This window comes from Brachyhypopomus gauderio, chromosome 6, assembly GCF_052324685.1.
Source record: "Brachyhypopomus gauderio isolate BG-103 chromosome 6, BGAUD_0.2, whole genome shotgun sequence".
Classification (NCBI taxonomy): Eukaryota; Metazoa; Chordata; class Actinopteri; order Gymnotiformes; family Hypopomidae; genus Brachyhypopomus; species Brachyhypopomus gauderio.
The window spans coordinates 19,023,188-19,038,265 of record NC_135216.1 but is presented as its reverse complement, the minus strand read 5'-3'; the positions used below and the strand labels follow the sequence as shown (position 1 = coordinate 19,038,265).

General features: G+C 39.2%; 1 protein-coding gene across 2 annotated transcripts; it reads left to right on the top strand.

Annotated features, from left to right (window-relative positions):
- The first annotated feature begins 135 nt into the window (after positions 1-135).
- LOC143517188 (gasdermin-E-like) lies at positions 136-14,935 on the top strand. 2 transcript variants are annotated; one of them, XM_077009399.1, is made up of 9 exons: positions 136-294; positions 4,380-4,605; positions 5,358-5,550; positions 6,186-6,369; positions 6,463-6,589; positions 12,586-12,741; positions 12,888-13,241; positions 13,338-13,411; positions 13,918-14,935. In XM_077009399.1, exons 2-9 carry the CDS (start codon positions 4,398-4,400, stop codon positions 14,146-14,148), a joined length of 1,527 nt encoding a protein of 508 aa, XP_076865514.1. In that variant the 5' UTR covers positions 136-294; positions 4,380-4,397; the 3' UTR covers positions 14,149-14,935. The 2 variants fall into 2 exon arrangements, with proteins under 2 accessions (XP_076865514.1, XP_076865515.1); XM_077009400.1 differs by having other exon boundaries at positions 138-294; positions 12,613-12,741.
- The last annotated feature ends 143 nt before the right edge of the window (positions 14,936-15,078 follow it).

Here is a 15,078-nt window from a genome sequence, read left to right as displayed (position 1 = left end):
TTTTAGATTGCGTGAGAGGTTTGGTTCCGATTCGTAATTTAAGAACCCGTATCCTCAGTTTGATAGGCAGCTTAAACAGCCAATGGGTGCTCAGCAGTCTGCAAAAAAGACAGACGTTGGAATTTTTAGTTTTGACGCGAAGATTTTGACTTGTGTTCACAACACTATGGCGTGTTGAGGACGCATTTGTTCTAGAAGAGAAAGTTCGTCGGACACATCTCTTGATTCACTCCTTTCTGTTTCATGCCGTATTTGTTGCTCGACAGTAGATTTTGAACGTCCATCTAATTAAAGGTAAGAAGATTATGTAATCCGTTTGTTAGTATTAATTAACAAAAAAGTTAATTAATTAAGAAATTCGTTGTAAACATAAATGTAGAATATTTGACTATTAAATCTTCAATTTTATTCTGTAGCCAGATTAGTTCGATACAGCTGAAGATTAAACGTTCACTATAGCCCACACATTTTAAGTGTGTCGTAGTCGTTATTCGAACATACTCTTACCAAGGAGCAACGGTGAAGAACACTCGTCTTGCTTAAATACCAGATGCAGTAGATTATATGATAGTTCACAAATGCTTGACGCGACAGAGGCGCAGACTGAGTGAAGATTCGCAGGCTGAGATAGATAATATATATTTGAATAGAACAGAGAGAGGAGACGAATGGCACGAGGCACAGTCTAGGTCAAGTCAGAGAGCAATCTGAAATGCAGGCAGAGGTCCAGAGGGGAAAGGCAGGAATCAGGGTGAGGAACACAATCCAGGGACCAGAGAATTCCAGAGAAAAAAAACAGAGAATTCCAAAACCATCCAAGCAGAGGTCCAAAATAAAAGGCGGAACGATATGCTCTCAAAAGAGTTGGCACACTCTAGATCCCCCCCCCCCCATACTCAAATCATCTATTTTTGGCCCGCGAGCTGTTTTTTTGAAAAGTGTTTTTTTAATGATTTTTTTTTTTCAATCGCGCTATCCGTTCTTATTTTGAAATCGCGCACCGCGATCTCAAGACGATTGCCTCTATGGCAACAACAAACAGATAGCCGACGCCCAAATGTGGTCCCTTCTGCTGACCCCACATAAGATCAGCATATCTTACTTCAAGCGCCTTATCTCATAGAACAGAACATCCTGTGTTTTGATGCAATTTGTCTGTTGACAGTTGACATGAAACTTAAAAATGAAGTAATTACGTAAGACTAGGATCAAATCTTCGATCAAATCTTTTGATCAAGTCGATCAAATCTTCATTCTGTCCATTTAATTACCCATATTTTAGTGTACTTATGCAAAGTAGCATAGAATGTTCGGAGCCAGACGTGGTGACGATGGCAGCGTGGGGTTTTGTATACAAGCAAATTAATAAAACACTTAATAGAAAGAAACCTCCCATTTGGAGCTCTTCCAGTAGGAAGTAATAGCAGAATACGTGTTTTAAGCGAAAATGAAAAAAAAACGACGATAATCTGATTTTGCAATTCTTATTAAAAAACAAACATTTCTTTGCTATTTTATGTAATACATTCTTCTACTTTCCAACATTATAAAGTTCGATCCTGGCTATATCGTGAGAATTATTTTTAGTTTTTAGCCGTTTAGCTCCATTCACCACCGCTTTACGAGGACACTCTCACTAGCGCCCTCTGGTGTTTCGCAATCAATTTTCATATAAGGAGAAATAGGGGGTGGCCAGTCTCCTCTTAGCGCAGCTCTGGTAAAGCCCCTCTCACTAAATCACTGTTCGTTATGGGAAATGTACGGCAGTGTACTGTGTTCAATAGGATTTGTATGGAAACATTTCATTATGATAACAGCTGCCACCCTCCTGTCTCAGACAGCAGTTCTTACATTTCAGACATTACATGTAGAGATTTAATCTTTCTTTATAAAGAACAAGCTGAACATGAATTAGTCTAAAATTAACAGCCTTCCCATAATTTCGACTGGAGTTGGACATTCATCCAGCGAAACTACACAATCAGAATGGCTGAGTGAACAAGAACAAGCACCAAATCCACCGACATGTGACCAAGACCGACCAAGACCAACCAGGACCAACCAACCCCACGTGTTTGTGTGATACACACCAAGTGGTTAAAAGGAAAAACTTGTCAGCTTCAAACAACAAAATCTGAAGAATGTACAGTGACTATGTTCTAAAGTTCAAAATTCTTTTCAGAGCAATTGTTGTTCCATATAGACAAACTGCCAATATTAGAATACTACGGGTGTTGCATACTACAGGTGATTAATATTTATGATATTATATACAAAACTGAACATTTTAAATTTATTCTTTTAGTTAATTTTCAGCCATCCATCACACATACAAACCTCTCATGTCCCTTTATCGACAAAACCCATCAACCAACAAGCCACGCCCCTCTTATTCATCCTGTCTGAAGCTTTCTCGGATATGCTGATTAGGTTTGCTGTTTACAGCATACTGAGCATTTTCTACTGGTTTGATTCCCTTCGTGAATCCCAGTAGAGACACAAGGGGACACAACTGCTGCACTGATTCCTTCGTAGATTTTTGTTGATTCTTGTTCACAATATTACAGTTTTTGATGACTGCTACTGTGCGTTTCCCAATACTTGTGATACATTTTCAAAACTCTAAACACATTGAACACAACATCAGTCTTCAGTGGCTGTACTATTAGTTCAATTCATGTTGTTATGGCACAAAATGCAGTCATTTTACATGTTTTTATAATGCTTAAATTTTCTATACACACAAGGTTATCCAATAACAAAATTCTGGATCATTTTTGCCTTATTTACAATTGCTTGCACACAGCATGTCAAAAATGAAAACCTAAGGTTCAAAACCTTAAATACTGTATAACATGCAAAGTTCTGCAAAAACAAAGGCAGGTGAAAAGCTATTACTGTAATAATTTTTTTGCACATATAGATCAATGAAATAAAATGAAGAACAGTAATGTACTGGGTCAGAGAGGAGCAAATATAACAATTTGTCCTGCATCTCAAGTGCTGGTTTGGTCCTTCACAAATGCCAGATTGGTCTATAACAGTGACCTCCTTCTTTCGTTTTTGAATGAACTCTACCAACAACTGGTTCCAGAAACAGAAAGGGAACAGTTGTGAGGAAACACGAGGATATTTTTGATAGGACAATGTAGCATTTTGTCGTTCTCATGTCATCACAAACTGGTTTATAGACCATCCAAGAGTGATGTCCCTTTTCCTCCCGCCCATCTCACCTTTCCTCAACCACACTATGGAACTTTTTTCAGTCTGGAGGTTGAAGGTGTATGATCATCGGCCCCATGACCAAATGTCCCTCCTGGATGCAATGGATCCCAGCTGCAGAGACATTTCAGCTGAAGACTGCCAGGGGTGAATAAGGCATACCAAGCTTTTCTTTCCCAGGTGCATGGCAAGGGCTAACATCAGATGTAATGAGGATGAAAACATGTGGCCAACTGCTGAAGACCACTTACATTACACATAACAAGACTGTTCAGTTTTGTATTCTGTTTTTTCCCCCTTGTGTGGCTTTTTTTGTGTATGTGTATTTTTACCATGGGGACCATGGCTAATTATGTTTACAATTACGGTAATTATTTTTTGGGTTAGGCCACAATTTACAGTAATGTCCCTAAAACAGTAAAATATACCCGTTACTGCAAAACTTACTGACTCCTTTTTTGTCTAATCTACATTCCATATAGTACCTAACAGTAAATATCACTCATTGTGTATACAGTATGTTTCCAAAAATGCACACATTTGAAAAAAAAGTCCAAATGAATTGGATTACAGTAAAAATGAACTCACTAAGAAAACAACAGGTGTTACTGTAAAATATCTGTTGTTTGCTTGGAGAGAGTAAAATATTACATGTGATGGTGTTTCTGTACTGCCATCAAATGTTAGTTTTTTTTACAGTGGTTGTGCAGTGATTGACTATGTTCATCTCGAATAGAGAATCTGTGCTAGTGTTTGAAAGAATGATTGGATACTGAACCAGGTTTGCTGTGTTTTAACAAAGTTAGTGTATAAAGAGAAAACTTTGTTTGCGTTGTGAAATGCAGAGTTGTTATTTAGGTAGGAAAATGCGCTTTTGAACATGATATTAACTATTTGGCTATTTGTGTGGGGTCAATGTGTTGCTGTGTTTAGAGTTTTGACAATGTATCACAAGTATTGGGAAACGCATGTTAGCAGTCGTCAAAAACTGTAATACATTCAGTTATCAGAGGTGAGCAGGAATGAGCACATGGGTGTGATACAGTAGTCTAGGGGGGAGAGGATCAGAAACAGTGTAAACATTACTGAACTATTTAACCATTCAAAAGAACACACTGCAAATTTTTTAATATTTTCAACCACTTCATCACTTGCAGGTCACACTGTGGGGAGACATGTTTGCCAAGGTTACACACAAGCTTCTTAAAAGCATTGATCCAGATGGTGATTTGATCGCTGTTTCCAGCCTGCCACAGTCAGCAAATCTGAAGCCACTGGCTGTGGTAATAAAGCGTCCATCTAGATTGATTTGGCAGAAGACAAAATACAGACCCATAGGACTCACACTCAATGACCTGCTACAGGAGGAGCCTGTTCAGCCAGGTAGTCTCTCTCTCACACACACACACACACACACACACACACACACACACACACACACACACACACACACACACACACACACACACAGTTTAGGCTTAGGATAGAAAGAGTATACCACACATACATCCTCTTCAGGTTGCTTGGTAACCCCAGAGAGACCAGAAGACAATGTGGATTCATACTGTTACTATATACCCACACACATCTAGTTAATCATCTCTCTTTAACAATATACAAAGTGCTCTATACATTTATGTCTGTTTCAGTTTTTCCAGGGTTTGCATATTTATTTTACTACACGTGGACCAGTACAGAACACAGTCCACCAATAAATGCCCCAACACTGACTATCTGCTCTTAATACAGGAACAATTTACAGAATCTTCATTCAGGCGGTTACTTGTGTTTCATATTTAAAACAGTGGATTTGTGTGTGTGTGTGTGTGTGTGTGTGTGTGTTTGTGGTGTGTGTGTTGGGGGAGTGTGGTGTGTGTGTGTGTGATTGTGGTGTGTGTGTGGGGGGGTGTGTGGTGTGTGTGTGTGTGTGTGTGTGTGTGTGTGTGTGTGTGTGTGTGTTTGTGGTGTGTGTGTTGGGGGAGTGTGGTGTGTGTGTGTGATTGTGGTGTGTGTGTGTGGGTGTGTGTGTGTGTGTGTGATTGTGGTGTGTGTGTGTGGGTGTGTGTGTGTGTGTGTGTGTGTGTGTGTGTGTGTGTGTGTGTGTGTGTGTGTGTGTGTGTGTGTGTGTGTATCAGAGCTGGAGAACTCTGAGCTGGTGGCGTACCAGGAGAAACATAAAGGCAGCATGTCTGGATCTGTGGAGGCAGGAAGAGATGCATTTACCATTTCTGCATCGGGCAGTGACGAGTCTGCTCTAAACTCCCCTCTCGGGACACTTCGTAAAGAAAACGTCAGTTTATCAAAACTCGTTAAGGACTCCAAAGAAAGGTTGTATTTACAATGGCACTGCTGTTAACTTTTCTTTTATGCAAAACCAAGAGACATTTCTGCACCTATACAAAATCAACCAAACTCTTGAATCAACCTCACATCTAGAGTTTAGATTCAACTATATTCCTAGAGAGCAGAACCTCCACATGAATCTAAAATCCACTCAATCTTATTCAATTCAAGTATGAAATAATGGTCACTGATTCACAGGAATATTTTTTGTCCTCTTTTTAGTTCTCTACATTATTTACACTGCATGGATGCACCAGAGCTCCAGTGAAGACTAACAGTCCAAACTTTAACTGAGTCATTACTTTAAACCCAGCGTAGAGAAGCACTGACCTGAACTGTTGCTCTCTGTTTGGGACTTAAAAACGAACACTGTGGAACCAGAAACATTTGTTAATGGAAACTCTGTTTCAGAGGTTTATTTCTCATGTGCTTCCGTTTTGTCCACACCCCTAATATGCTACTAAATTTGACAGGGATTTTTGGACTTCACAACTACTTCATTACTAATTATTTCACAACTCTGATAGTGTTCAGCTTTGCTACACCATCAGGAAACATGCCTGTGCCTGAGTTTATTATTGTAGTGTTTGTGTATCTCCTTGTTTTGGTGGGTTCTACAGGACAGTAGATCTTCACCATCCTCTGCTCAAGCAGAAGACAAACCTACCTAAGCTGAAGCTCACTGTAGTGCTGGAGCGTGTTTTCACCACCTCAAATTGCACAATCAAGTACAACAGTATAAGAAAAGGGAGCTCCAAAATCAGCCTGAACCACCTGAAGGCGCTGAACTCCCTCTTGGGAGAGGTGGGACTCTTTATGGCTGCCTATATATATGTAAATATGGAGTGGACCTGCAAAGGTTTTTTTGCATTTACATGATGAATACTGTGTGTGCAGATGGTGTTGAGCTTCAAACAGAGTGGATCTCTAGATGTTGATACTGATGTTATCATGGAGATACCAAGCCATACTGTTTTGGCTTATGGTGTCAGAGAGCTGAACATCCAAAACGACAGCCACTATGGTTAGTGTGTACTTTAGTGTGTACTTTAGGGTGTGTGTAATTCTGTTTGAGTGTGTATCATTTAAACATATCTGAACATATAATAACTTCTGGCGTCCCCCAAGGATCAATTCTTGGGCCGTTACTGTTCAACCTATATATGCTTCCGTTACCACATATCATTAACAAACATGGTATTAGTTATCATTAATATGCAGATGACTCTCAACTTTACATTTCTCTAGAACCTCAAGCCCTAAAATCAATTTGCTCACTGTTTGACTGCATAGATGATATACAGACATGGATGTCTGACAATTTTCTGCAATTACAGTTTTTGACGACTGCTAATGTGCGTTTGTCCAATCTGTAGTCACATTTTCAAAACTCTAAACACATTGAACACAACATCAGTCTTCAGTGGCTATACTATTAGTTCAATTCATGTTGTTATGGCACAAAATGCAGTCATTTTACATGTTTTTATAATGCTTAAATTTTCTATACACACAAGGTTTTCCAATAACAAAATTCTGGATCATTTTTGCCTTATTTACAATTGCTTGCACACAGCATTTCAAAAATGAAAACCTAAGGTTCCAAACCTTAAATACTGTATAAAATGCAAAGTTCTGCAAAAACAAAGGCAGCTGAAAAGCTATTACTGTAATAATTTTTTTGCACATATAGATCAATGAAATAAAATGATGTACCAGGTCAGAGAGGAGCAAATATAACAATTTGTCCTGCAATCTCAAGTGCTGGTTTGGTCCTTCACAAATGCCAGCTTGGTCCTTATAAAAGTGACCTCCTTCGTTCGTTTTTGAATTAACTCTACCAACAACTGGTTCCAGAAGCAGAAAGGGAACAGTTGGGAGGAAACACAAGGACATTTGTGATGTGACAATGTAGCATTCTGTCATTCTCATGTCATCACAAACTGGTTTATAGACCATCCAAGAGTGATGTCCCTTTTCCTCCCGCCCATCTCACCTTTCCTCAACCCCACTAAGGAACTTTTTTCAGTCTGAAGGTGGAAGGTGTATGATCATCGGCCCCATGACCAAATGTCCCTCCTGGATGCAATGGATCCCGGCTGCAGACTGAAGACTGCCAGGGGTGAATAAGGCATACCAAGCTTTTCTATTCCAGGTGCATGGCAAGGGCCAACATCAGATGTGATGAGGATGAAAACATGTGGCCAACTGCTGAAGTCCATTTAGATTACACGTAACAAGACTGTTCAGTTTTGTATCCTGTTTTTCCCCCTTGTGTGGTTTTTTTGTATATGTGTATTTTTACACATATGGGACCATAGCTAATTATGTTTACAATTATGGTAATAATTTTTTGGCTTAGTCCCCAATTTACAGTAATGTCCCTAATACAGTAAAATATACCCGTTACTGCAAAACTTACTGACTCCTTTTTTGTCTAATCTACATTCCATATAGTACCTAACAGTAAATATCACTCATTGTGTAGACAGTATGTTGCCAAAAATGCACACATTTGAAAAAAAAAGTCCAAATGAAGCGGATTACAGTAAAAATGAACTGACTTAGAAAACAACAGATGTTACTGTAAAATGTCTGTTGTTTGCTGGGAGAGAGTAAAATATTACATGTAATACTGTTTCTGTATTGCCATCAAATTACCACTGTTTTTTTTACAGTGGTTGTGCAGTGATTAACTATGTTAATCTCAAATAGAGAATATGTGCTAGTGTTTGAAAGAATGATTGGATACTGAACCAGGTTTGCTGTGTTTTAACAAAGTTGGTGTATAAAGAGAAAACTTTGTTTGCGTTGTGAAATGCAGAGTTGTTATTTAGTTAAGAAAATGTGCTTTTGAACACTATATTAACTATTTAGCTATTTGTGTGAGGTCAATGTGTTGCTGTGTTTAGAGTTTTGACAATGTATCACAAGTATTGGGAAACGCATGTTAGCAGTCGCCAAAAACTGTAAATAAAGAGAAGACAGAGGTTCTTGTTCTTGGTAGTGATTCACCAAGGAATGATTTCCAGACTTATTTAAATCAAATTAAGCTGAATGCCAAACTATGGGTTTGGTTCATTTCTCACATCATGCTTTACATTGGCATCACAACTAGTGCTTTTCTCAAAACAGTTAGTGCAAACAGCAAAACTCAATGAAATACCTACAAAAGCAGATACTTCACTCAAAATTATTTGTTTTTGCCCCAAAATCAAATATTTAGGTCAGTCAATTTGTCAGCGCCATCAGAGTATCTAGTCTGTATGCCATTGCCTATGAACAAGGCAGTCAAAATAATTAGTCATGTTGTCAGTGCAACTATAAGTCACAGTCAGTGTAGACTGTATATTCTGATGGAAAATAGCTAAGCTTTTGATTTCAAGAATGCTGCATATTCTGTGGTATATCAAATACATGTGTCAGGTCCAGCTCCGCCCTCCTTCCCAGTCCTGTGTTGTCTGCCCTAGCCCCGCCCTGTTACCTTGTTTTCCATTCTGTTTGTCACACCCCTGCCCAAATGGTTTCACCTGCGTCTCGTTTCTCCTTCCTGTTCACAGTATATATTCCCCTCAGTTTTACTCCCCTGTGTCGGTCTTTGTGTTTCTACGTGTTCCTTTTGCCCCATGCTGGTTCCTCGTTCAGTTGTCTGCTCCTCCCTGTGACTCCTTCCGCGCGCTGTTCCGGTTTGTCCCGTTTTGTCTTTCTGGTTTTCTAACTCACTTCTCTTAGCTGTTCGTTTAGTTATTCCTTCCTACGTGTCTCCCCGGTTAGTTTTGTTTCTCCTTAGTGGTTCCCTCTCTGTCTCCTTGGTTAGTGTTTTACATCTGCGTGTTTTAGTCCATGTTCTGTCGTTGCTCCGTATTGTTTTGCTATAGCGTCTTAAACGGTTCTGGTTTTTGTGCTTTATTCTTGTACTAGTTAGTTGTATATTTATTCAGTAATCTTTATCCTGTTTGTATTGTGTTCACGTCATCATCAGTCTTGTCGTAGTATGGGTATAGTCAGTCTCAGTAGGTTTAGTTGTTTTTCTGTCTAGTCTTTTGCTTGTTCTCCCCGGTCCTCTCACCTCCTTACTTGTTGGCTTTTGTTTAGTGTTTGTTTCCTTTCTTTAATAAATTATTTGAATAACTTGCGTTTGCGTCACCCGCCCCCCTTGAAACGTTACAACATGGTACACACATACAAACTTACATGGAACACAAAGTTACACATGACTGTATGTGGGAGACTGATAGCAAGGAATTGGACTGTAATCAAATTTGTGCAGCAATATTGTTTGACTGTATTGTTTGCACTGCAATTTGCTGACAAAAACAAATCTGATTGAAATTCAGAAAAGACTGACTGGAAAAACTGCAAAATTAGAAACTTATTCTACACATTCAAAACAACCTGAGCACATACAGCCTCCTCTTGCTGTGTGAAAATGGAACCTCTGCCCCTCCCCCTATGAGCTAGTCTTGATATCCTATATGGTATAAGAATCCAAAAATAAAAATAAATTGAATACGTAACATGTCAGAATGTATGTCAATGTGCAGCATTACTGCAGAGAGCACATTTCTGAATTACATAGGCTACATGTTTTCATTATGAAATTTTTGAACGATTGAAGACACAGTTCTTCCAATATTCAGCTGCAACCAGCTTCAGCCATTGTGAGACCATGACTTAGATGTAAAACATGGTCCACAATTCTTGCCCTTACTGTATTTCACTGTTTTGTCCCCTCAGCCTTACACCACACAGTCTTACTCCTCTACACCACACAGTCTTACCTCTCTACACCACACAGTCTTACCTCTCTACACCACAGTCTTACCCCTCTACACCACACAGTCTTACCCCTCTACACCACACAGTTTTACTTCTCCTATTGGCTGTTCACCCTATACATGGCCTTGTCTTTCCATTATGAGACTTTGTGATACTGCCATGTTTAGCATCTATAAATGTTTGCCAATTACAGTAAAGGTTCATGAGACGCACCCCTGACCTATGGTTGAGACCATTGGTTGAACTAAGCCTTCACCAATTCCCTTTCTTACTGTAACTGAATGTTCACTTGCAAACAATTTAATCAAATTAGGATAAATTACCAAAATGTAACAAAAAAATAAACTAAATAAATAAATGTAAAATGATGCCTTAGAGATTATGACAACATGTTCAGCACTTTTGCATATAATGACCTAGGTGATGACCTAAAGACTAAATGTGTGGGAGGGCAAGACAATTCAACAGACAATCCATACAAATATTTTGATAAACATGTCATAAGCAACTGATAATGTAAAAAACAACAGACAACTGTCCATGTCAATTTGCAATATGTACAAAAGCATTTGCAAAATGTTAAACACAAGGAGAAATGCAATTATGATGTGCACAAGTGACAAGGAGATGTGGTGACTGAATGAACTGTTTTGAGAATTTCAATTCTGATCTGAGAAATGAACCGAATCGACTGAGAAAAACTGTAAGAACCTGGGTGTCACCTTTGATAATGAGCTCAGCTTCAAATCACACATCATGACTACATGCAAGACACATTGCTTCGAAAACATTGCTAAGGTCCGAGATTTGCTCTGTCCTGCTGACAGTGAAAAACTTGTCCATGCATTTATCACATCAAGGCTAGATTATTGTAACACTATTCTATCTGCTCTTCCAAAGAGCTCTATTTATCACCTACAGCAGGGGTGCTCATTACGTCGATCGCGATCGACCGGTCGATCGCGAAGGAAGTGTCGGTCGATCGCGAAGGAATGTGCGTAGATCGCGTCACATAAAATAGTAGTAGATGAATCGCACATCTGCACTGACGGTTGTATTTTGATTGACATTCACGGTAGCCAATCTGCAATCCATTCAACAAATTACGTCCCCCCCCCCCCCCCCCCCCCCCCCCCCCGCTCAACAAATTACGTTCGCCGCCACTCCGGTAGATCTTTCTGACTTGGTCATCTTATAAGTAGCTCGCAAGCTGAAAACTGTGGCCACCCCTGACCTACAGTGAGTTCAGAACGCGGCTGCAAGGGTTCTGACCCGCAGGAGAAAGAGAGATCATATTACACCTTCACTCCACTCACTACACTGGTTACCTGTCAGCTTTAGAATAGATTTTAAGGTTCTAGTGATGGTTCTTAAATGTCTTCATGGTCTTGCTCCTTTTTACCTCAGTGAAATGATGATTAGATATGTTCCAATCAGGTCTCTCAGGTCTTCAAACAGTAATCTACTGGTGATTCCTAAAAGCCAATTAAAGATTGGTGAGGGTGATTTTAGCCACTATGGCCCAAAGCTCTCAAACTCTCTTCCTGAGGAGCTCAGAGGCATTTCATCCCTGCACAGCTTCAAGAAGAGACTCAAAACATTCCTGTTTAGATGTGCTTTTAGTTAAGAAACTCTAACTCGGTTCTAATTATTTTAATAGTTTTCCAGATTATTATTCTTATTCACTTTACTTTTTTACATTATTTTATTTAGTTACATTTTGTTATTTTAATATTTATTTTATTACATTATTATTATTATTTTATAATTTGTCATTATTTTATTATGTTTGTTTCCTTTTTATCTTTAATTTCTTTTAACATTTTCTTTTGTCTTATCTTTGCTTCCTTTTAATGTTTCTTTTTATTTATTCTGTAAATATTATTTGTTTTTCCTGATTGGTGTCGCTACTTTGCTCTCAGGTATTTTGTTCAGGTCCATCTCCCCTATGCTTGCATGTTTTGGTTATTCTTTGTTCCCTCCGCTAACCCTGCATCCTTGTTCTAGGTTAAGGTTATTTTGTTAGTCTCTCGTTGTATTTGTACCTCATTACTGCATTTTCGTGTCCCTACTTGTGTTATATTAGCATATGTTTAAATAAACCCACCTCTCCCGCATTTGCGTCTAACCTGCTCTAGACTAACCATTACATTTGAGTTGCATGTATGTATGAAAGGTGCTATACAAATAAATATTATTATTATTATTATTATATACAGACTACTATTGAACTATATGTAGATTGTGTGTGTGTGTGTGTGTTTTCAGATATCAGCATGTACCCTGAGGGCTTAGATGCGGATGAATTTACAGAGTCTTATAGTGATGATGAAGTGGATGGCTTACTGGCAGCACCAGAAATACAAGAAGGGTCCTCACTGAGCGTGCTCAGTTCAGGTGTGTGTGTATGTGTGTGTGTGTGTGTGTGTGTGTGTGTGTGTGAAAGTATCTCTTTCTGTTTAACACAAAGATTTACATTAATGTGTTGAGTGGCTCTGACTGTATGTGTGTGTGTGTGTGTGTGTGTGTGTTCTCTGCTGCAGAGTTGGAGGAAGTAAAGTCTGTCTTGTGTGTGTTGACTGGTCTGCCACATCAGTCTCGCTCCCCTCTGCTACTGCAGCTCCGACAGATTCTAATGTTCCCTGAACATTTGTCTGTTTTGGAGGACAGACTGGAGGAGCTGGTCTATGATGATGCTCCCTGCCTTTACCACAGCAGCTACTCTCACTCTCCTCATCAGCTTATTGACACGTTCTTGGATCTGCTGATACAGTCTGACACAACCAGTGAAACTAGTCTGTCCACGGAATCCACCAATCCTGGAGCTTCCATGAGGTTGTCCAAGCAGAATCAGAAAGTCCTGGTTGCCATGTACAACCTCGTGAGTTCAGCTATGGGTGGGTGAACCTAAACTTACACTCTGGCCTTGTATTTATGACATTTGTGTCCTCACGCAATCGGTGATGTATTATTCTTGTGTGTTTGGTGATTAGATTTGACAGATGATGGACTTCTCTTACTTGAAAGCTTCTGCTCTTCACAAGAACTCAATGAGTTAAATGAATTAGTAAGTCTCATGTATCTTGGTTTCTTCACTGTATGGCCACCATAGCTCTCCATCTAATATCTACAACACTCTACCTGAGATCTCTGGAAAGTGCTGCCACCTTGTGTCTGTCTTACTGTACTGTACTATTTGATATTGGTATTTTGTTTATTTATTGGGGGATCCTATGTACATCTTTTGCATGTAAGCTTGGATTGCCCCTTGGGATTTGACCCGTTTGCTTTGACTGTATACACACCTGTTGACTACACCCTTGCTCACTACACCTGTGTCTTAAACTTCATAAAATGTGTGAATGAATCCATCTCCTGACCCCAAGTCTCTAATGTCAGTTATACTATTTTCCTTGGAAATGTTTGGATCTTTAGTTCCTTGTGGATTAGACAGCAGGTATTGTGTGCAGTCCATGGTTTTACTGTTTCTGTGAATTTAAAGTGATTCAGAAGATTGTCCTTCATAGATGTCCTTAATGAAGTGATGTTTTTGTTTGTGCTCTGCATGGTCAGGTAACCCTCCTAACACACCACTCCCAGCCCCTCCTCCTCACAGACCTGCCTGCTCCCCTGCAGAGTGAGGACCTGCTCAGGAGGGTGGAGCAGCTGTTCAGCTCATCCAATATTGTACTGAAGACTGAAGATGGAAAACTGTGGACAGAGATTACATGCAGTAGTGAAGTCCTCCCCTACCTACTATGCATTGTCATTCATGGCCTTGCGTACCTGAGTGAGATCCAGTAATCGTTGTGCTGAAGAATAATGCCTTGTACAATATTAAAGCACCCTAGTAGTTATGTAGTACAGTTAATCCACTTCCTGTCCAAGAAACATATTTAGCTAAATGTGTCTTTATTTGATATTAATACAAATGCTGTATCTGAATTAATTCTGAATTTCAGCAAAGTGTCTGAAAAGCATTGCAGATTTTTTAATGTTATAAAAACCATGCAACCTACATTTAATTTGGAGCAAACCAAAAGTAAAGAACCTTGTGAGAGCTTTATCTTCAGGATTGGTGATCTTCTGCAAAAGGAGATCTTTGGGGAAATTAGCAGCTACATGTGGTTTTAGGTAAGGTAAGGTTTAGGTACATGTGGTTTTGTGGTTCATGGCATTCCTAGACTGTGCAGGGCCCTGGGGTTCAGCCCAAGAACAAACATTCAAAGCAATCTTTACCAAGTGTTCCTGAGGTCAAACCCAGAATTTGATCAGATCTTTCTTTTAAGGGGTTTTATGGGTTACTATAACTATATGTACTATAAGCATTTTTTAATGAGATTTATTGAATATGTGAAAACACAAGCAGCACACCAACATGTTCTGCTGTGAGCTCCATCCTGTCCCCCTGCTTACTGAGAAAATGTATTTTTTGCACATATGAAAACAGGATGTTTTAACAATGGAGAGTGGAATGAATTCGTTTTATCCTCTGTACCTTTTTCACCCATAAAAAATTATTCTTTTTAGTTTTGGCTTATATTTCTTGTATTGGCTGTCTCTATTCACTATTAAAACTGCTTTAAACACATTGTTTTAAGTGTGAATCGTTACATCCACTAAGGTAGTAGTGGTCCATATATTTTTAGAGAGTTTCTCCATACAAAAAAAAAATGTGGATAGAAGAGCTGACTAAGACGTTATTGTAAAGCCTCGTTAATACACTCATCCAAG

Coding starts and splice junctions, on each gene's coding strand:
- LOC143517188 (XM_077009399.1), top strand. CDS start 4,398: ATGTTTGCCAAGGTTACACACAAGCTTCTTAAAAGCATTGATCCAGAT. Junction 4,606..5,357: donor GGAGGAGCCTGTTCAGCCAG/GTAGTCTCTCTC, acceptor TGTGTGTATCAG/AGCTGGAGAACTCTGAGCTG. Junction 13,412..13,917: donor TCAATGAGTTAAATGAATTA/GTAAGTCTCATG, acceptor CTGCATGGTCAG/GTAACCCTCCTAACACACCA.